Source organism: Vicugna pacos, chromosome 9 (genome assembly GCF_048564905.1).
Source record: "Vicugna pacos chromosome 9, VicPac4, whole genome shotgun sequence".
Taxonomy (NCBI): domain Eukaryota; kingdom Metazoa; phylum Chordata; class Mammalia; order Artiodactyla; family Camelidae; genus Vicugna; species Vicugna pacos.
This window is the reverse complement of record NC_132995.1, coordinates 9,201,472-9,223,787: the sequence shown is the minus strand read 5'-3', so window position 1 is coordinate 9,223,787 and position 22,316 is coordinate 9,201,472. Positions and strand designations below refer to the sequence as shown.

General features: G+C 55.9%; 1 protein-coding gene across 3 annotated transcripts; it reads left to right on the top strand.

The window, feature by feature from the left end:
* Positions 1–20: 20 nt before the first annotated feature.
* Positions 21–22,161, top strand: CLASRP (CLK4 associating serine/arginine rich protein). Of its 3 annotated transcripts, none has more exons than XM_072966863.1 (21): positions 21–315; positions 1,095–1,222; positions 8,127–8,224; positions 8,770–8,871; positions 9,098–9,177; positions 11,326–11,410; positions 11,826–11,974; positions 12,775–12,871; positions 13,802–13,880; positions 13,965–14,038; positions 15,316–15,357; positions 16,275–16,490; positions 16,606–16,893; positions 18,268–18,531; positions 18,859–18,898; positions 19,198–19,258; positions 19,487–19,545; positions 19,621–19,667; positions 21,272–21,354; positions 21,720–21,744; positions 22,009–22,161. In XM_072966863.1, exons 2-21 carry the CDS (start codon positions 1,124–1,126, stop codon positions 22,049–22,051), a joined length of 2,031 nt encoding a protein of 676 aa, XP_072822964.1. In that variant the 5' UTR covers positions 21–315; positions 1,095–1,123; the 3' UTR covers positions 22,052–22,161. The 3 variants fall into 3 exon arrangements, 2 of the variants coding, with proteins under 2 accessions (XP_072822964.1, XP_072822965.1); XM_072966864.1 differs by having other exon boundaries at positions 38–98; XR_012075457.1 differs by having other exon boundaries at positions 41–98; positions 18,859–18,902.
* The last annotated feature ends 155 nt before the right edge of the window (positions 22,162–22,316 follow it).

Below are 22,316 nucleotides of genomic sequence, written 5' to 3'. Positions count from 1 at the left end.
CTCCGCCACGCACCGCACCTTCCCCTTACTCAGCCGCCCAGTTCCGCTTCCGGTGCGGGCCGCGCGCGAGCGCAGCGGTGGGAGGCGGCGACGAGCCGGTGAGTGCAGGCGGCGGGCCTTGACCTCCCAGCTTCGGGCGACGTCAGGCCAGCTTCGCCCTCGCCTCGGCCTCTCCCCTGTCTGCTGTGAGATTCTGCCTGGCCCCGGTCCCGAGGGCCGCCCGCCCTGCACCTCCTCGGCCTACCGGGCCTCAGGCCGCGCCCTGCGCCCGCCGTTGGACCGAATTCGCCGCGTCGGACCCGCTGTTTGCCACAGGTCCCGCCCCCTTGTCAAAAATACTTAACCCGAACCCTCAGGCCCAGACCTGGTGCTCGATCCCTGTCCAAACCCGCGGTCTCCGCCTCAGTCCACAACCCTTGCCCCTAAACTCAGCCCACTCCTGCCTGTCTGCCTTCTCCGCCTCCCTCAGTCTCTGTACCTTTCTCCTCCCCTCAGCCCCCGATTTAGATTCCTTCTTTAGACCTTAGCGGTGCTCTGGTCTTTCCTTAACAGCACTCCCTCATGCTCCCCCTCCTTCCCCAAGTGTCGTCGTCTTCCGTCCACTCCCTTTGCCTGCCTTCGACCCCCACTTCCATGCCACTACTCTGTTCCCAGAAAGTCTTTCTCTTCTTCCGCCACCTACTTTCATCTCCAGACCCCTGCAGCCCCTACCCACCCCCTCGGATGACCCCTGGTTTTAGCTCTTCCCCCTCCTTGAGCTCCAGCCCCAGCTGCTCAAGGTCTGCCTCCAGACCTTATTTCAAACACTCCATTCCAAAACCTTTCATTCTTGATTCCAGCTGCTTAAACACAGAAAACCCCTTTCGTAGGGATGCTCACTCCAGAATCTCCCAGTGGGGTTTCTCAGAAGCCCAAGCTGCTGGATCAGAGTTGTTCAGGATACACCTGAGCATCTGGCTCACAGTTCTGCAGCCTCACTTTCCCTCCCCGAAGCTGATGTTCAGGATCAGCTCTGTCACAAGCTTGTTAGGTGACTTTGATTCTGCCCATATGGTTTCTCCAGCCCATATGACACCCCTCCCCTCATCCCTCAGGTTGAGGCCGCAGACTTGGCCTCACCACGATGTGGCACGAAGCTCGGAAGCATGAGCGGAAGCTTCGAGGCATGATGGTGGACTACAAGAAGAGGGCAGAGCGGAGGCGGGAGTACTATGAGAAGATCGTGAGTGACCTTTAATCTGGGCTGGGAGCTCTTCCAGGGGGTGGGGCCCTGGTCATCCTGGTAGAATTTGGGCTGGGAAGTACACCGAGACATAGAGCCCAGTTTCCCAGTTTCCGCAAGGGAATTTTCATTTTTTGAGCATAATGGTTGATAAGAACCTGAGGGATTTTGTTGATTGTAGCATACTGCATTGTTTGGCGTGGGCGCAGAGTACACAGCCAGTGTCAGCAGGAAGGAGGAAAGTCTTTGTAACACTCAGAGCAGTCCAGACATAAGATTGGCCACCTCCAGAATGGTGTCTGTCTTGCTTATTGCTGAATTTGCGGTCCCCAGAAAGTGCAGCTTTTCTTCAGGTTTGCCTTGGCACCCCGAAGCCGTGCCATCCATATTCATTAAGTGAGTGGACTCTGACCAATTTCCCTCTCCTGTTTAAATGCTTCAGTTGCCTTTGGAGAAAAGATCACATTCCATCCTGTGACCTAAAAGGCCTTTGTGATCTGACCTCTACTGGCCTCTCAGCTTCATCCTTAGGTAGCTCCACTGGCCTTTTTTCCGTCTCTGTCACCGCAGGGCATTGAGCCTGTAAAGACTCCTCACCTGTTTAACTCCCGCTAGCCCTTGAGGCCCCAGGTTGAAATGGCATTTGTGTACTAGGTTCTATTTTCCTGTTAGGTGGTATTTATATGGACATTTCCATTAAATACCACATCACTGCCCCAGCCCCCTCCTCCCTGGTCTCCTGGCTTCCAGTCCTGCCCCCTCTAATCCACCCTCCTCCAGGGGGCCAGAGAGGTCTTTCTAGAGCACAAAGCTGACCCTGTCCTTCCCTTGCTCAGAACTTCTCCATTGCTCCTTAGTGCCAGGCTCCTCAACACAGCCTGCAAGACCCTGCATGACTTGGCTTTTACCACCCCCTACAGACTCATACCACTCTGTTTTCTGTCTTGTTTCTCTCCTTATGCTATCTGGCCTCCTCACTACCCAGGGCGACTTTATCTAACAAAAAGATATGTGAAGAGTATCCGTTTACCTTCCAAATTATATAGTCCTCTCCAGCCACAGGGCCTTTGCCTTCACTCCTGCTCATCTGTCAGATCTCAATCCTCAGGGAAGTCTTCCCTCATCCCCCATACACAGCTGGGTGTCCACTATAAATATCCCCATCATAGCTCCCTATTCAGCTCTGTAAGAGTGGAGCCTAGTTATATTGGGGTCATGTTTGTATCCCAAGCTTGGGTCCAACCTGATTTGAAAGAATGAATGAATGAAACAATAGCAATAGCAGTTACCATTTTAATTGATCCCTCTTAGGCCCCAGGCTTTGTGAAAAGAGCTTTAGATAGATGCATTTTTTCTTTGAATCCCCACGGTCATCCACGAGACAGGCTGTTATTACCCTAGGAGAGGCCTCTCAGAGCATCTCGCTTGCCTTCTGTCACCCAGGAGGGAACCACTGGGCTTAGGGATGGCCAGTCTCTGGTGATATCAGAGTAACATGCCCCTGAGGGCTGGCCCTGGGTCTGTGTTGGTTATAGTTGAGGCCCCAGCGATGGACCAGGAACATAGTGCTCAGGAATGAATAGCTGCCATTTATGAAGGGCCCATGGTGTGCCAGACCCCATGCCTGCTACTTTGGCACATTCTTTCTAGTCCTTTCAGCAGGCCTGAGAGATTGCTGTTGTTCCTTGTGTTAAAGGTGATACTGATAGTAAGGGCTAACGCTCTTGAGCATTTATGTGTTACCCACTGTGCTGAACACTTGACATGCGTCTCTGCTTCATCAGATCCTCACCCCAGCCTGGGAGGTAGTTTGCTTATCGCCATTTTACAGATGAGCAAACTGAGGCTCAGAGAGTCCTGGCCTACAGTCATGTAACAAGAGAGCACAGCTGGCATTCTAACCCAGACTCTGACCTTTGACCTCTCAGCTATCCACTGGGCTTTCTACTGCAGAAGTAGAAGTTCAGAAAGGTGCAGCAGCTTGTCCAAGGTGACACAGCCAGGAGGCAAAATACCAAAATGGTTAAGCCCTTAGAGTTTGGAGTCACAGAGCTCTGGGTTCAAATTCCAGCTGTTCCTCTTACATATAGTGTGACCTGGGGTAAGTGGCTGTCTCCCTGATCCTGGTTTCCTGTGAAATGATGTATCATGTAAAATCAGATTTGTCTGTTAATAACAGAGACCTAAAACATAAGTGGCTTAAGTAAGATAGAAATTTATTTCCTTTTTGCTTCATAGCCCAGAGGTGGCCAGCTCTGCTCAGGGACCATTTTGTTGTTGAGCTGTGCATGCTTCTCTTCCCAGTGTTGTCTCAAGAGTCTAAGAGGGCTGCTCAAGCCATCATGTCTTTATTCCTTCCAGCAGGGAGGAAGGAGGGAGGGAAAAGGGGCCAAGGTGCTTATGCCAGTTGTTAAGAAAGTTTCTAATTGTTTGCACGTGACACATCCACTCATATCTCGGTGGCTGAAAAGTAGCCCGGTGGTCATGTACAGCTGCAAGGAAGGCTAAGAGGCATAGACTCTCTTCTGGGTGGCCTTGTGCCAGATGTGTTAGAAGTCTTACTACTGTTGAGGAGAGGAGAATGGATATCGGTTGCCAACTAATGGTCTGCCACAGATGGTGGGGACAGGAGCACCTCCTTCCCAGAGCTGTTGGAGTGAAATTGGGCACAAGACCACTGAGGGTAGGCCTGCCCAGGGAAGCTTGCTCAGTGAACGCCAGCTCGGGTGGGACTAAAGTTATTATTGCCAGGTAGAGCTGGAATTGCGTCCAGGTTGATGGATGATGTGGAGGAGAGAAGGCTGGAGTTGTGTCACTCAGAAGGCCTGGGACTCCAGGCTCTCGTCCTTGTTAGCTGGAGAGCTCCCTGAGCTTTATTTCCCCCTTGGGACAGTGGTGATAACCAGCCCCTCTCACTGGGTGACAGGGAAGAGCTTCAATAATAGAACAGTGTCTGTGGGGTGCCTTGTGGTGCAGGCCTGTACAAGAAGCTATTGTCCCCGTACGAGAATGTGATCAGCATTCAGATCTGAGCCACGAAGCTGTGGACTGATGGCTGGGCAGTGGCTGATGGCTGCTTTGAGGAGGGGGTGGGGCTACTCACGCGGGTCTCTCTTCCTCTCTGGCTGAGAGAGGTGGCTGAGGCGAGTGTTTAAGAAGCCAAGGTCCACTGTGGCGGGCTGGACAGGTGTGTCCTGACAGCTGGTTTCTTTGCTCCTGATTTGTTCTTGTCTGCTCTCTCTCCCTAGCTGACCCTGGTCCTGTCACTGCCCCTGCCCTTGTCAGCTTTCTCCTTTAATCAGTGGTTTGGATAAAGAAACAGAATTCCCTGTTGGTATGAAAGTGGAAAATAAAACAGGTCTCAGTTCCGGCTTTTCCTTCTTCAGAAGCCTCTGGCTGAACCCCCAGGCTAAGTGATGCATCCCCTGGCTCCCCTATCCTAGCGCTGCCTACTCTAGGTCATCACTGTAGTGGACAGGTGTGTCCCCTACACTGGACTGTGAGCCTTAGGGTGGGGCTGGGGCTGTCTCCGTCACTGCCATGGCCCTAGCACAAGGCCTCGCTCAGAGTAGGTGCCTGCCTAACTGTTGAATGAGTGAAAGGCTCTATGACCTCCTCTGACCCCTCTGATCCTGGAATGATCCAGTGGTTAAGAATAGATTTTGGATCTGGAAGAAATATTTGTACATTCATGATCATTGCAGTATGATTTACCATGGCCAAGATGTGGAAGCAACCTACATGTCCATAAGCTGATGAATCGGTAAAGAAAATTTGGTAAATACATGCAGTGGAATATTAGTCAGCCTTAAAAAGAGATGAAATCCTGTCACATGGTACAACATGGAGGAACCTTGAGGACATTGTGCCTAGTGAAATAAGCCAGTCACAGAAAGACGAATACTGCAGGATTCCATGTGTATGAACTGTTTAAAGTAGCCAAGCCCTTAGAAGCAGCAAGTGGTGGTTGCCAGGAGCTGGGGGTGGGGAGGAAGAAGAGTGGTTAGTAGTTCAGGGGGTATAGAGTTTGTTTTGCAGGATGAAACAGTTCTAGAGATCTGTTGCCCAGCAAGGTGCAAATAGTTAACGCTACCGTACTGTGCACTTAAGAGAGGTTAAGATGGCAAGTGTTATATGTCTTATACCACAATTTAAAAAATTACTCTTAAAGAAGAAAAGGAGTGGATTTTGGAGTCAGGCACATTTGGGCTCAAATCCTAGTTTTGTTTTTACTGCTTTGATCTCAGGCAAGTGAGCCCCACCCCTCTGAGCTCGTTTCCTCATCTGGAACACGAGGATAAGAGTAGCTAGCACCTCTCTCCCACGGCTGAAAGATTTGAATGAGAAGATGTCCATAAAACACTTAGTCCAATGCCTGGCTTTTAGTACGGTTCACTGACTTCCAGAATCTCCCAGCAGAGCCAGACTAAACCCAGGTATTTACTCCCAGCCCAGTGCCTTTTCCTTTCTGCGGTGCTGGCACTGCCAGGGACTTCGCCGTCCAGGCCAGAGTCCACCCTGCAAGCAACGTCCCATGAGTCTCGGCTGTGGGAGCTGGCATTTGGCCCGGAGTGGCCTCGGAACATGAAGGACTCTTGGCCTGAGACTTGGCCAGAAGCTGTCACAGGGCCGAGGGAGCTGTGTGGCCTGAGATGAGGAATTGAGGGAGGCAGGGAAGGTGCAGGGTGAGGAGCTGCATTCCAGCAGCGCCGCCCTGCTGGACCCCGTGGTCTGGGGTGTACCCCACCCTCAGCTTCTTCGGGTGTGAAATGAGAAATGGCAGTGGAGTGCACGCAGAATGGACAGTAGCCTGACGTCAGCGGTGTCCTCAGCCCTTGCAGGGCTGGTGTCCCCGCTCACCCCTGCTGGCTGGGGGTCGGGGTGGGAGGTGGAGGCAGAGTGAGGATGGGCAGGCTCTCGGGAACCTGATGTGGATGGGTTTCTCCTGCGGGGGCTCAGCGTCCTCATCTGTCAGTGAGGGTTCATTCTCCCCCCTTCAGTCAGTGTTCCAAGCCCCTGCTGCAGGCTGGGTGCTACTCTAGGCGCTGGGGGTACAACGGGGAACGGAACCGAGATCTTAGCCTGTGGAAGTTTGGTTCTAGTGTGGAGACAGGCGGTATGCGAGTGCAGGTGTAATGTCTGGTGGGGGGCAGGTTAAGAAGCCAGTCAGTCAGGGGTTGTGGGGGGAGCTGTTTGGGTAGAGTTGATAAAGCCTCTGGAAGGAGGTGGGAAATGAGTGAGGGGCGGAATGGGCAAGAGCAGTGCGGGTGGGGGTGGGGGGCAGCCAGCGCAGAGCTGGAGTGGAGGCTGGGATGGGCCTGGAGTGGGGGTGGAGGGGGCAGTGACAGTCAGAGCAGGGAAGGGCTCTGAGCCTCACGGGCCTCGGAGGTTTTAGCAGAAGCCCTGGGGCTGCCGCGTGGAAAACGGGCTGCACTGGGCAAAGGTGGCAGCAGGAAGCCCGAGCGCTCCAGAGTGGTGGCAGGGCTGGGGCAGGGGTCGGGGGAAGGATGGAGGGGGTGGGAGGGCATTGGACTCTGGGAGATTGTGGCTGGGAGTTGGCCAGGACTTAGTGGGGCACACCAGCAGCCCGGCTCATGGCTCTTCTGAGTTCCCCTGATGTGGCATGTGGCTGGAGCTCAGCCAGGGCCTGGCACTCGGGGGCCTCAGTGATGGGAGCTGCTGCTGCTGCTGGATTTTATCTTTCCCTTATGCAGAGATGGTGACTTGGAATTGTGACCCCCTACACATGAGGCTCAGGCCTGACATGATAGATGAACGTCAGGTGTAACATGAGGTGGTAGGGGGCGCTCTGAAGAAAACAGGTGACTTGGGACTTTCTCCTCCACCTTGGTGCTTGTTCTTTTTAACAGCTTTATTGAGATTATTCACGAGGTTGTGCAACCATCTCCACAGTCTTATTTTAGAAAATTTTCACAATCCCAAGAAGGAACCCCATACCCATTGGCAGTCAGCACCCCCTCCTCCACCTTCCCCCGCCAGCCCTGGGCAACCACTAATTTACTTTCTGTCTCTGTGGATTCGCCTGCTCTGGACATTTCACATATTCACAAGTGGAATTGTACACTATATGGCCTCTTTGTGACTGACTCCTTTCACTGAGCATGTTCTCCAGGCTCATCCATTCTAGCGTGGATCAATCCTCCATTCCTTTTTATTACCCAACAATATCCCACTGTCCGGATATGCCACGTTTTGTTTATCTGTCATGCGTTGATGGACATTTGAATTGTTTCCAGTTTTTGGCTGTTGTGCATAGTGCTGCTGTAACATTTGTGTGCACGTATTTGAGTATCTGTTTTCAGTTCTTCCGGGTACATACCTAGGAGTGGAATTGCTGGGTCATATGGCTGTTCTTTGTTTAACTTCTGAAGAACCAAATTTCTCCACATTCTTGTCAGTACTACCTGCTGTCGTCTGTCCTTTCCATTTTAGCCATCCTGGAGAGTGTGACGTGATGCCTTCTAGCTCTCATTGCTTGTTCTCTGATGAGTAGTGACATTGATGGTCTTTTTACGAGCTTATGCAGTCCTGATGTCTTAGAGGCTGGTCCAGGCCAAAGTGCTCTAAATGCATGGCCCTGGGCTGGGGGAGGGGTGGAGAGTTGAGGGATAATATTTTGGTGAGGTAGGTCTTGGTACTGGCTGTGTAGAAGGTTGGGCCAGAGCTTAGAGCCTCTTGCCACTATCTTGAGAGGAAACCCTCCCCCTGTTCCCAGAGGTTGGGTGGCCCCTGTTAGTGCTGCCACCCCTGTGCAGGTCCTTTACCTCTGAAGTATGGCCTGCTTGGCATCAGAGGTGAGCTCGCTGCTAAGCTTGGGTGTGGGGGGGTGGCAGGGTTTTGGGGCTCAGTGGGGCAGTGACCTCTGTCTTGTCCATCCCTGCAGAAGAAGGACCCAGCCCAGTTCCTGCAGGTGCACGGTCGAGCTTGCAAGGTGCACCTGGATTCTGCGGTTGCCCTGGCTGCTGAGAGCCCCGTTAACATGTAAGACTGATTTTGGGGGTAAGGTGGTGTCTGTGGCTGAGGGGTGGGGGTCCGAAGGGACCTGGGGCATGAACAGACCTTTGGAGTCTCAGGCAGGGAAGGCTTGGCCTGCATGGGAAGGTGAAGATCACCAGCTGAGGAGAGCCGGCAGGGGTTGGGCCCAAGGCCTCCGGGTGTAGTGGTTGGAGGATTTCTGGGGAATGGGTGGGGTCAGGGCCAGAGGCTCAGATGCAGCAGAGAGTAGGTTGCCAGAGAGGGTGTTTTGGGGTGACTGGGGCTTAGCAAGTGGCCCTTGGACCTGGTTCAAGTTCCACACTCTTGCTTGGTTCTGAGAAATAACCTGTTCAGGTCTCGAGCCTGAATGTATGTTTCAGGGCAGAGGTTATGGCATAAAAGACTGAGAGGTGAAGGGTGAGGGTGTGGCTGGCATGGGGATCAGAGGCGCTGAGGGTTTGGCTCCCAAGCTTGAGGTGGCAGGGAATAGGCATTTTGTGTCCTGAACAGTGGGGACCCTAGGCTCCTTGCTCCCCCATTCCCCACTTCAGGATGCCCTGGCAGGGGGACACCAACAACATGATTGACCGCTTTGATGTCCGTGCCCACCTGGACCACATCCCTGACTACACCCCGCCACTGCTCACCACCATGTAAGCTGCCTGCCTCCGGGGTTGCCAGTAAGGGAGTCCGTCCTGGCAGCACCTCTTCTTTCTCGAGCCCTTGCCTGCCCGCCACCCTCTAGGGAAGGAAGGAGAAGTGCACGTGGGGAGGCCCTCCACCCCCCAGCCTGGGCCAGGCCCCTCGTCCCCACTCCTGCTGGCTTGGGGTGGGATCTCCCCTCTCCCTCTGATCTCAAGACCGTGACCTCCCCCAAAGCTCCCCAGAACAGGAGTCGGACGAGCGGAAATGTAACTACGAGCGTTACCGAGGCCTGGTGCAGAACGACTTTGCTGGCAGTGAGTGATCTGGGGTGTGGAGAGTGGGTTTGGGGGGGGTCCCTGGAGACTGAAAGACCTCAACAAGATTGGGAAGAGAAGGTATCCCAGGACTTTGTACTAAGGGGCCTTGGGTTTGGTTGAGCTCTGTCATGGACCCGCTCTGTCCACATCCCTTTCCCTTTTGGGGCCTCCATCTCTGGAATTGGTACAGGAGACATTTGCTGGACTAGAGGGTCCCACCAGGGTCACTGCCATATCCAGTGCCCCTTAATTCTGTGGTCTTATTTTCCTAAAAACTTGGACATTTTTTCCCCTTTTGTTTTCCCTGGCCTATACAGATCAGAATGTCAGCTCTGAAGAGGAAATTTCTCCTTGTTTTAAACAAATATTTAGACAGTGTTTGACAGTTTGCCCAGTGTTCATACAGTGTTTTTTCCCAAGCCATCACCATTGCTACTTCACAAATGAGAAAACTGGTTTAGAGAGACTTTTTCATACCCTGGGCTTGTCTGGGGAGATCCTGACCCTGACATACTTGGACTTTTTTGTCTCTGTTATCTCAGTGCATCTGCACAACCACCCAGCAAGGTGAGAGTGATACCCCATTTTACAGATGAGGATGTCAAGGCTCTGGGCTTGGGGGGACACTATGTTCAAGGAGTTGGAGTTCTCACTCTGCCCTTAACCACTGCTGCCTCTCACAGGAGAGCTCCAAACTTAGCACGTCTCCCAAGAAGGACTTTGAGATTCCTTCTCCTAGGGTTTCCCTGTGGAGTTAAGGGGAGGGTCACAGGAGTCCCCAGCCTGGCGGGTCTCGGTCTCCTCCTGGAGAAGGGTGGTAATGGTGGTGTCTGTCCCTCAAGGTGGTTGTGAGGGTTCAGTGAGGGGTGCATGAAGCCCCAGTACCAAGCCTGGCACAGGCAGCTCTCCCTGTGGGTTCACTGTTCCCGTATTTCTTTGTTTCTAAGATAGGCATTTTAGCAGCTCTAAAATCAGGGTTTGAAAAAAATAAAAATTATAAATAAATAAAATCAGGGATTGTCAAATTCTAGCAATCAGTGAGGCCCGAGAATCAAGGAAATGCGTCATCGATGCAGTTGGTTTTGCCTTCCTTCAGGGCCACGCAGATTCTTGGTGATGGAGCCAGGGTTTCCCTTAGTTCTGTCTGATTCTGCATTCATTCCTTTATTCATTCCCACAATTCCTGAGCACCTGTGGTGTGTCAGGTGCTATTCTGGGATCAGGGGTCTAGTAGGGGAGAGGGCAGCAGCCACATAATCATGAGCGCGGGTGGTAATTACAAACCAAGGTGCTGTTACCACAACCGGTGTGCTGTTCTCGGCAGTGCTTGGCTGAGGCTGGGTCAGCGTGGGGGTGCGGGCAGGAGCTCCCCAGGGAGGAGAGGTGGGCCGCGAGGATAGCGCTGTGCGGGAAGGAGGCCTGTGTGGCTGGAGCTCACATGAGGTGGGCCGACAGGGCCCTCTGGGGCTTTGGACACGACCGCAGAACCGTGGAGGCTGCTGGAGGGGCCGTGCTGTGTCAGCTCCGGGCTTGCCCAGCCCACCCACCTCGCTTTCAGATAGAAAAGCTGAGGCCCATGGAGGGAAGGGGACTCGCCCAGGGTCCCACCTTGAGTCAGGCATGTGTTTCATGGCAGGAAGATCAGGAGAGGCTCTGGTACATTGCTGAGCTTGTCTAGTTGGGTGTTGTGAATGACTGAGAGCCCAGATTAACCACATTTAATTTAAACTGAGCCACAGGGCACACACTGGAGTGGCCCGTGGGTTCCAGGGTGCATTCAGCACTTGGGATTAATCACGCTGAAGGGACCAGCCAAAGGCTTCCCTAATTCATGCTAGAGGTAGCAGAGCCTAAGTTAAGTACCACGCACTATCTCTGCCAGGCACCCCATTTTACAGAAATAGAAACTGAGGCACAGAGTGGCTAAGTCCACCCGGATCATATGGCAAGTCAGTGGTATAGCTAGGGCCCTCCTGCAGCCGCTGTGTCTCCACCACACACAGTTTGTGATTTCCCGGGAATCCATGACTCTGCCCCCAGCTATGCTTGGATGGAGCCACCCTCCCACCCCTAACTGCATCCTTGTGTTTCCCCCCGCATTCCCAGTGTCCCCAGCCCACTCTGACCATGTGCCTTTTGCCCCAGTCTCAGAGGAGCAGTGCCTATACCAGATCTACATTGACGAGCTATACGGAGGCCTCCAGAGACCCAGTGAGGACGAGAAGAAGAAGTAAGTTGGGCTCTGGGGCACTGTGTGTGGGGTTGAGGGAGGCAGGAGGACTGTGAGCCCCTCAGGGCGCTGCTCCGTCCATCCTGGAGCCCGGACTCCTGCCCCCAGCCGCAACCTCCCCACCTCCAGCCCCACGCTTGCTGCCTCCCTCCATCTGAAGAATGAGAGCGGAGCTCCTTGATGACTCTGGTCCTCAGTCGCGGCCCCATGTTCAGGGCGAGGCTGGCACTGGGAATGGCTCAGGGAATGTTGCCTGGAGTCAGCAGCAGATGTGCAGAGGGTTCTAGGCTGACGGACAGTGGGAGCAAGGGCTCTGTGCTGCCCTGGAACTCAAGAGGGCGGTGTCCAGGATGCTTGGTGTGGGGGCCCTCCTCTCCCCTGGGCGCTGCCCTGGCTCATAGCTCCCCTGTCCCAGGCTGGCAGAGAAGAAGGCTTCCATTGGCTACACCTATGAGGACAGCACAGTGGCCGAGGTGGAGAAGGTGGCTGAGAAGCCAGAGGAGGAGGAGTCACCAGCTGAGGAGGAGAGCAACTCGGATGAAGATGAGGTCATCCCCGACATCGGTGGGGTCCCCTCTCTGCCCTCCCCCCCTGCAGTCCCTGGGCATCGTTTTCGTGTCTCGTCCCTCACCCTCTGTGGTGCGCCCCGTGCTTATGAGCCCCATCTCTCTGGCCCCTGCTCCAGGGCACACCAGCCCCCTGCTGTCCTCCCATCTCATTCTTGTCCTCCTGGCCCCACCTCCCTCTCTGTATCTCTCTCCTTCCTCATTTCTAGGACACTGCTTTTATGACCCTGTCCCCACCTAGGTTCTAGCTCTGACCTCCTCTTCTCTGTCTCTCTTCTCCGGAAAACAAGTGTTCTTCCAGTTACAGAGCCTCACCCCGCATCCTGCTGCTCACCCCCATCTAAATCCCACTGGTCAGGCCGTCCACCATCCTTCTTCCTCCTCCATCCTGCTCTCACTCAGCCAGTCGGCTGTTGATTCAGACACATGTAAAGCACCCGTTCCCCTCCACTTCACCATCCTGCATCTGGCTCCTGAATACCTGGGACCACACCCCTGCCTCCCACACACCTGGATCTTCATCCACCCTCTGTCCGGCCCCATCCACTCCTCAGATCACTCCCTTCTCAGCCATCACATCACCTGCCCACCTCCCACCCCCACTGCCTGCCGTTTGTTGTGCTCGCCTCTGGCCGGGCCCTGTGCCAGCCAGGGGATGCTGAGATGAGCTGACTCGTTCTCTTCCTACAGAGGCCTCCAGTCTGGTGGGCACCTGCCACCCCCAGCTCTTGGGGCACCGCCCCTTCTCCCCTTCTTCTCACTCGACTTTGGTCCCTGACAGCCTTTCTCTTGGTGCAGACGTGGAGGTGGATGTGGACGAACTGAACCAGGAGCAGGTGGCAGATCTCAACAAACAGGCCACAACCTATGGCATGGCTGACGGCGACTTCGTCAGGTGAGGCCTGCTGGTTGACACCTCTCCCCACCCTGTAGACCTGGCATCTCTGTCATTATCCTTGTCTGAGCACTTTACACAAGTGCCAGGGTATTACACACACAGCCCCTAAGTTCATGGGGTGGGTACTTGGGGACTGGCTTCACCTGTGTAGAAACTGAGGCTGCCCCCAGCTGAGTGACCCCTGGAAGCTCCCGGCCTGGTGGACAGCGCCCTCTAGTGGAGAGGCTTCATTTTTTTTCTGGATCATTAACTTGCAGTTGCTGGTTGAGCCTCTCTGCCTTGTGCCTTACCCAGTGCAGATCACATAGAGTGTTCCACCTAACAGCGCATTGAGTCCAAGTCTGAGTTCTTCCAAGTCTGAACCTCTGCCCAGAACCCTCCAAGACTCCTGCCTCACTCATGACCAGCTAGTGTCCTCACCATGGCTGGGAGGTCTCACCTGTCTGGTCCTCTGCTCGCACACTCCACCCCTTCTCAGCTTCCGTGGCTGCTTTACCTCTCATATCCCTGAGGCTCCATCTGACCTTGGGGCCACTCCATGTGCTTTTGGCCCTGTGACATCTGCAGCTTACTCCTCCAGGTCTCTCGTCAGCTGTCACTGCCTCTGGGTAGCTTCCTATTGAAAGCTGCAGCAGCTTCTGCCAGTTCCCTGGCAGTTCATTTCTCCCTTCCAAGATTTATTTTCCCATGAAGGTTTTCACCATCTAACATATCGTGTGTTACATTACTTTGGCCATTGTCTGTCTTCTCATAATGTAAGCCCACGAGGGTGAGGATTTTTGTTTGTTTTCAGTAATTCTTTAGTACCTGAAATAGCACCTGGCATGCAGCAGGCACTCAGTAATAGTGCTGAATGAATGCGAGACCCTCAGCATGGTGTGGGGTCCCTCACTCCTCATCTCGTATGACCCTCCTCCCCTTCCACAGGATGCTCCGGAAAGACAAGGAGGAGGCAGAGGCCATCAAACACGCCAAGGCCCTTGAGGAGGAGAAAGCCATGTACTCGGTGAGGGCTGGGCCAGGGTGGCAGGGTAGGTGTGCCCCTCATGGAAGGCACACCCTCACCAGCCTGGTACCCGCCCTGTTCCAGGGCCGTCGCTCCCGGCGCCAGCGGAGGGAGTTCCGGGAGAAGCGACTGAGGGGCCGCAAGATCAGCCCACCCAGGTAGAGTGGGTTCGGCCCTGTGCTCCTGCCCCGCCGGCATCAGTCTCTCAGGGCTCAGGAGTTGGGGGCCGGGGCTCAGGAAGACTTCGGGGGCAAGCTTTCGGCCTGTGGGGAGAGTCCTAGTGGGGCCGTGAATAGGGAAGGTTTCGGTAGGAATAGTCATGAGGGTTGTGTGGACACCCTGCCCTGCCAGCCATTTCCCTCACCCTGCTAGACTCAGGGCTCTTGCCGCACACCTTGGGAGTCAGTAGGGAGGTGGCATGAGGTGGCTGGGAGAGTTGGGGACATAGTCGAGGGACACGGGCCTGGCGCCGACTGTCGGACCTGGTTCTGCAGCTCAGCTGCTTTGTCACTATCTCAGGTTGGGCAGGTGACTTCCTCTCTCAAGCTCGTTTCCTCTTTTGGAAAAGGGGCACCGCCACCTGGGAGAGGGGGCTACACCTGTGCCTACATTGAGGTCTTGGGCAGGTTTGGATGAGGTGGTCTGGCTTGGTGCAGAGAGCCAGCCTGGGTCAGGTGGTCTCTGGGCCAACCTGCTGCAGCCTCTTAGGCCTGCTAGCCCCATGCAGACCCCTGCCTCTGCCACGTCTCCTTTGTTCAGGGGAGGTAATTGAGGGTTGCTGTGAGCTTAAGCGGTTTGGTGTGGGGTTTGAAAAATGTACATTCAGAGTGGAACTGATTCTTGCTATTGTCACCGTAGAGGTGCAGGTCAGTGTGGTGTATAAAAGCTTGGGCTTGGGACCACGTGGCCTGGGTTGGAGTCTGCGCTCCTTCATTTACGAGCTGTGTGACCTTGGGCAAGTGACTTCACCTTTCTGGGCCTGTTTCCTCAGCTGTGAAGTGTGAATAATCACAGCACCCACATCAGAGAGTTGTTAGGAATAGCTGTTAGTTCACTTAGTGCTGGCACACAGTGTGCGCAAGACGTCTTAGCGCTGCTAGTTTTATTGTCATCATTAGTGAGCCAGAACCCCGCAGAACCAGGGACTTGTGGGACCAGGGGCGCTTCTCTTCTGGGGTCTGAAGGCCAGCCGGATTGAAGCTGCTGAAGTCCTTGTTGCTCAGGATCAGAATGGGTCTGGGACATTGTGGGTTGGGGCTGAGATTCAGGCTTTGGAGAGATTTGAGGTTGGGTAGGAGGAGGGATCAAGACAGGGCCTGTAATCTGGCCAGCAGCTCCTGTGTTGCCTGGCCTTGGGTGCCCAGGTTGGGGGCTGGCCTTAAATCCGTGCACACTAATCCCACGCCCCTATGTGTCCCCCTCGTTCTCTCCATAGCTATGCCCGGCGAGACAGCCCTACCTACGACCCCTATAAGCGGTGAGTTCCCGGGGCCCAGTTGTCTTCCTGATGGAGGGACGAGTGGTGAGGGGTGGGGCACCCACCCTGTAGGCTGCCCTGAGATCACAGACTGGGTGGTATTTTCTGGGAGTCTTAGCGCCTTGTGTTGGCTTTGAGTCTGAATTATTTTTGGTTTTCCAGAATGTTAGCCTGCTTTCACAATTTCTTTTCCTTTTAAATGTGAACCTTTAAAGTTTTCTGATTTAAACATAGTGTAGTGTTGTGTCGAAAATGATCAAACATGGTAGAAAGACCTGACTTAGAAATCAAATCTCTTTAATCTGAACTCCCAAAAGTAACCAGTGAGAAATAACAGGCACAGAATAGCCTGGTTGAGCACGTGTGTCTCCTGGATGTGGGGGTGATGGGAGTTGTGGCTTTGAAGATGAACAGACCTCAGTCTGACCCCAGTTCCCTTTTCAGAATAGGGTGGGAGGGACCTGCCCTCAGGGCTCTTGGGAGGATGGGTGAGATAAGGCATGAACCCCTTTTGGTGAGAGGTCTGGCCCAGATAAGTGCTCAATCCATGGCTGCTGTGAGGAATATCGCATACGTGCTTTCATGAGAATGGAACTGTATCACATTTAATGCTTTGGAACTTGCTCCCTTCCGACTTGACATCTACATTGGGGAAGTCATTCCCTGCTGCATTATGGATCTGCTCTTCCGTTTTAATAGTCATGTAAAATCAGTACGGTTTTCTGTCACTCCCTTTCCTGGTTGTTTTGAGAAGGCTCCGTGGTCATGAATCACATTCTTGCGTAGCTGGTGTCTTTCTGCCTCCTGGCTCTGTTCATGTGTGTTGGCTGTCCCATGTCGCTCTGTAGTGGGTCTCGTTAGCTGGTGAACAGGCTCGAGGAGCCTGGCAGTTAAGTCCCCTGCTCCCTGCTCTGTAGGTCGCCTTCGGAATCCAGCTCCGAATCCCGCTCCCGCTCCCGCTCCCCAACCCCGGGCCGAGAGGAGAAGATCACATTCATCACCAGTTTTGGGGGCAGTGATGAGGAGGCAGCTGCGGCTGCAGCTGCAGCAGCTGCATCAGGGGCCGCCACAGGGAAGCCCCCCGCGCCCCCCCAGCCCGGCGGCCCCGCACCGGGACGTAATGCCAGCGCCCGGTCGGTAACGCTCACGCTGCCTGCCCTACACCCCAGCCACCGTTGGGGGGGACGCGGGGCAGTGGGGGGCCTGGCCCAGGCTGGTGCTGACTGGCTCTCCGTGCCCCACCTGCAGCCGCCGCTCCTCCACCTCCTCCTCCTCCTCTTCCGCCTCGAGGACCTCCAGCTCCCGCTCCCGCTCCAGCTCCAGCTCCCGGTCCCGCCGCGGCGGGGGCTACTACCGCTCTGGCCGCCACGCACGCTCCCGCTCCCGGTCCTGGTCCCGCTCCCGGTCCCGCTCCCGACGCTATTCGAGGTCCCGCAGCCGTGGCCGGCGGCATTCAGGTGGGGGCTCCCGAGACGGACACCGCTACTCCCGCTCGCCTGCCCGGCGTGGCGGTTACGGGCCCCGGCGCAGAAGCAGGTGCGTGGGGCTGGGTGTACTTGGGGCGCAGGGCCTGAGAGTGGGTGTGGGCCCCATCTCAGGGAGACCAGTGTCTGAGGGGTGGCCCTGGATTGCAGGGGGACATGTTTCCACTCAGGGAGTTCCAAGTGTGGTACCAGGGCCAGAGCACAGCTGCCGTTCTCAGGGACAGTAGGGCAGGAGTCCTCTCAGAGGGAGTTCCTATGTGTTTGCAGTGGGTGACCCTTAGGACTGGGGCCGCTGTGTGGGAGGGGCAGAAAGTCAAGGCAGCCCTTTGAGGAGGAGACAAGGTGTAAGGCGAGTGCTGCAGACAAGGTAGGATGTAAAGTCCTCTAGAGATGGGAGCATCCTTCTGGTCCCGTTCCGCAGGGGAGGGGGTCAGGGTGCCCTGGAAAGGCAGCATGGCTGGGTGTAGATTCTGGCCTTGCTAGTGAATTCTCGGGGCCTGTTACTTCATCTGGGAAAGAGATGATAGTATCCCCTCCGCTGAGTTGTGAAGTTCTAACAAGTAACTTCCACATAAGGGCCCAGTACAAGGCCTAGCATTCAACGAGTACTTTTATTCCCGTCAGTGTCATTACCTATGTTACTGTTGTGTGGGTCTTGCTGCCAGCTACCTGTGGGGTCTGAAATAGAGGGGCCAGGTGGGCCTTGCTGAACTGAGGGCACACGTCCTGTCCTTCGGGGTCATTGGCCAGTCAGTGATAGGCCTGGTGTTGCCTAGTTTTTCAAGAAGAATTGAGTCTGAATTTTTAAAGGGTGGCTCTGGTTTCTTCAATATTAGCAACAAATTTGAATTTTACTGAAACCCAGAACAGTCCCACTGGAATTAATGTGTGACATAGGTGTGGCTTCCAGGTCGTTCCTGAAGCCTGACCTGGAAGCAGGAGAAAGGCTGAGGGAGGGACGGGGGCCCTGGTCACATCTCTGAGGTCAAGGCTGATATGTCCCCAGACTGGGTCCTGTGGGTCTGTGCTGCAGTCTGGTCGGGGAGAGGGGGTGTGGGGGTGCTCCCCGCTGGTGGTGAGCCCCTGGAGGTGGTGAGGTTGTAGGTGAGGTTATGGCTCCTGTGTGCCCTGGCTGGGTGCAACGTATAAAGTGGGCGGAGCCCACCAGCCAGGGAAGTGGGTGAACGGGTGTCTGGTGAGTAAGTGAAGAGCTGTTTGAGGGTCAGTGTGTCTAGGGGGCAGTCTCTGTGTAGAGGCTGCAGGAGGCCAGGAAGGGTTTCTGAGGGAAAGTAGCAGGACAGAAGCAGAGACAGAACGACCACAGGGCCTTTCTTGCAGAAAGACTAGATTCGGTGCCGGGGTGGGGGATTTGTAAATGGGGTCCCAGGAGCCTCATGGCCCCCCTGCTGCCCTGCTGCCCTCCCAGGAGCCGCTCCCGCTCAGGGGATCGGTACAGGCGGGGTGGCCGGGGCCCCCGGCACCACAGCAGTAGCCGCAGCCGCAGCAGCTGGTCCCTCAGCCCGTCCCGAAGTCGCAGCCTGACCCGGAGCCGCAGCCTCAGCCCGAGCCGCAGCCGGAGCCCCAGCCGCAGCCGGAGCCGCAGCCACAGCCAGAGTCACTCGCCGTCGCCCCCGAGGGAGAAGCTGACCAGGCCGGCGGCGTCTCCCGCTGTGGGAGAGAAGCTGAAAAAGTGAGCAGAGCGGGGCTCTGGGGAGGGGACTGTCAGCCTCAGGTGGGGAGGGTGAATCCCACTGTTCCCTCTCTGAAGGGAACTTGGCCTGCCCTGGGAGGTCTGAGAGCGACACAGCTCTGCCCTGGGGAGGGGGGTGGTCTGAGGAGTCACAGCTTTGCCTTGGGTACGGGGTCAGAGGGGGACGTGGTCCTGTCCTGAAGGATCCCAGAGGGACGGGGTTTCTCCCTGAGGGTGTCTGAGGCCCATGGCCTCTGCTCCCTGGTCTAAGGGCAGGGCTTGGGCTGCATGGGGTCAAAGGTAGCAGCTGCCCTTTCTTCCTTCCAGGACTGAACCGGCTGCTGGTAAAGAGACAGGAGCTGCCAAAGTCAGTAAGAATTTGGAACTCGCCCGTCTAATTCCCGCCAGCAGCAGTGCCCGAGAGCTGGGCCCGGTGGGCCTACAGGGGGGCCCGGGTGGGCCAGGAGATCCAGCCCCAGGGATTGAGATCTGTGTCCCCGAGCCCTCCTCAGCTGTCCACTGGGGCTCCCAGAATCCCGTGGCCGGTCTCCACAGCCTGCCCGTCCTTGGCACATGCCCCCGCCAGTCCCAGGCTCTTGGATGAGGTGGGTTGTGGGAACTCCGGGACACCCACCCCCTCTCCTGCCTCTTCTCCCCCTTCCCCAGCCCAAGCTGACGCCGCAGGAGAAGCTGAAGCTGAGGATGCAGAAGGCGCTGAACAGGCAGTGTACGTCCCACCACCTGGCCCTCCAGGGCTGCCCAGCTCCTCTTCCTTCCAGCCTGGCCTTGGGCAGGCTCTGCCCTCTCTGGACAGGAGGCACTGTGGGGAGGGTGTGGGTGTGCATGCCGCCTGCTATGTTAGGACCTCTCCGAGCTCGGCTTCCACCTTTGGGATCGGGGTGGGGGGGGACTTGGCTGGGCACCCCTCAGCCACTGTATCCCTGCCTTTCCACAGTCAAGGCGGATAAGAAGGCGGCTCAGGAGAAGATGATCCAGCAGGAGCACGAGCGCCAGGTAAGGGCAGGAGTGAGGGGATGGGGCTCCCATGGGGGTGGCCCAGCCCTGCCCTCACTGCCCTCTCTCCCACAGGAGCGGGAAGACGAGCTTCGAGCCATGGCCCGCAAGATCCGAATGAAGTAAGACTATCCCCCACTCCCTGCATCAGAGCCAACCCCCTGCCTCCTGGTTGCCCTGCATTCGCCACCACCTGCTTCGAGCCAGAGCCCTGCCCAAGCCCTCTGGGAAGATGAAAATCAAAGCCCTTACCTGGCCCTCAGGGCCAGCCCAGGCCATGTCCTGGGCTCCTCCTCGTCCCCAGCTTACTTCAGCCACCATGACCTGCCAGCTCTGCCAGCCTCCAGCTTGTCGCCTTACCTGCTATTCTTCAGATACCCACCTGCTTCTCTCCCTTGCTACACTCAGGGGCCCTCCCTGACCATCCTGTGTGGAGTAACACCCCACAGCACTCTGTCCTGCAGCCCTGCTCTGTTTTCTTCATAGCACTGGTCTCGCCCCGGCTTCCTGGCCTGCACTGTGTCCTTAACTCATTCTTGTCAGCCTCCGCACTAACGAGCCAAGCCTGGCTGCTGGGCCCCTGCTGTGTGCTCAGCCGCTGATCGTAGCCAGCCCCGTGGGGCCTCTCTCCCCTCCTGCTCTGCTTCTCTTCTCCCCTGACTCTTTCCTTGGAAGAGTTGAGTGGCTCATAGCCTGGGTCAGACAGACTTCAGGTCCCGTCCCAGCTCTGCCACTGTCTGAGTGTGTGGTGCTGGGGCAGGCACTGGTCCAGACTCTGGAGTGAGGACGGTCCTTGGGGCTGACTTCTCAGGGTAGCTCAGGGATCAGTGCTGTGAGGCCTTGCCCCATCCAGGCCGTAGGCAGAACTGCAGGCCGCAGTGCTTGGTGTTGGCGAAAAGGGGAGTCAGTCACAGTCGTGTCGCCTGTTGCTTGTTTCTGGTTCCACCCTGTACTTGCCGTGGGTCCTTGGACAAGCAGCATAACCTCTCTGAGCTTTTCCTCTTTGTGAGACAGACATGACCACACATGCATCTCTGCGGGATGCTGCCATCAGGCTCGTGGTGTGTGGTGCCAGCCACGTGGGGGAGGCTTGATGCCCATCACATGCCTGTCTCTGCTGGGCCTCCAGGGATGCCATGCGCTCCCATCAGGAGGTGGAGGAGCAGAGCTCGCAGACTCAGCATCGTGGTCAGGCAGACCTGCTTCTGCTCCCCACCAGCTATGGGCCTTCTTCCTATCTGAGCCTCAGTTTGTTCATCTACTGAATGGGGATGGAAGAGTTGTCCCTCATAGGCATGTTGGAAGGATTCAGTGAGATCAGGGCCAGGCATGGAGAAGGTGCCCAATAATTGTAGCCCTTGGGGTTTCAAATCCTGGTCATCTGACAAAGGCCAATTAGCGTGTAAGTCCCTGTGTTCTGAGACTGCACCCTGAGTATGACAGGAAATGGCCCAGCTCTCCAGCCCCCCTGGCTGTTTGTTCAGCAAGCCTTTCATGGTGAAGTAGACTGGGGTTCAGATGCTGGCTCTGCCGGCCAGTATCCCGAGCTCAGTGTCCTCATTTCCAAGTGAGGAGAGTTGTGCCCCCTTGGTTAATTTTTCCACTTGGACTAGGACGTTGGCAGCACCTGCCCTGGTGGGAAACCCAGCCAGCCCTCGAGTTCAGTGCTGTCAGCCGGCCACATACTCACCCCTTTCCCCTGGTTTGTGTCCCCTTCCCCCCACAGGGAGCGGGAACGCCGAGAGAAGGAGAGAGAAGAATGGGAACGCCAGTACAGCCGGCAGAGCCGCTCGCCCTCCCCCCGTTACAGTGAGTGCCCCGTGGTCGCTTGGTCGAGAGAGACAGGCTGGAGGCTTTGGGGCATTAAAAAAAAGAGATGTCAAAACTGGGTTACAAAAAACCATGGTACATTTCATACATTAGCTTTCCTTAAATTAAAACTTCCGAGATGCACACACAACACAGTATGGTTGCTTCAGTCACGAGGGAGCTGCAGGGATTGGAAGAAAAGCTCATTTCCAGCATGTGGGTTTGGGCTGAGGGGCGCCCAGTGGACAGGCCAGAAGTGCCAATGCTGCCTTAGCTGGAGACGACACTGGGAACCTAGCCCATGGCCCCTCCTGGTCCCAGGCACTTGCCTGGTTTTCACCTGTCTTCCTCTGTCCTCTTTTCAGGTCGAGAATACAGCTCTTCCCGAAGGTAAGCAAGCCCGCCTGACTCCCTGGGAAATCAGTTACCCTTTGGCAGGAGGCCTCAGCCCTAATTGCTCCATCCCCACCCGGTCCCCTCCACCTGCAGGGCTGGCCTCATCCCTGGGGAACATCCCTCTGCAGCTGACTCCCCCATCACTGAAGCCTTAGCCGCCTCCAGGCGTGTTGCTGTGTATGTGCACACATGTGCAGTGGGGCTCCCTGCTTCCTCCCCAGCCCTCACGGGGCCTCTCTCTCCCCTTTCTCTCTCCAGGCGCTCAAGGTCCAGATCCCGAAGCCCCCATTACCGTCATTAGGCAGAAGCGACAGTGGCAGAGGGGTGAGGGGGTGGGGCGAGGGCTCAAGTTGTGATGCTGCTGGTTTTATCTCTGATGAAATAAAATCACACATTATTTAATTCCCTTCACCTGGTCTCTGTGTCCTCTTTGTGGCCCTCTGTGTGCGGGGCTCCCAAACCCCGGTGCCCACCAGCCAATGAGGCTAGCTGGGCAAGGAGCTTGCTGGGTTCAGGAGACAGTCGCCAGTGTTGCCTAGGTGGGGAGTTCTGCCCACATCTGGGCA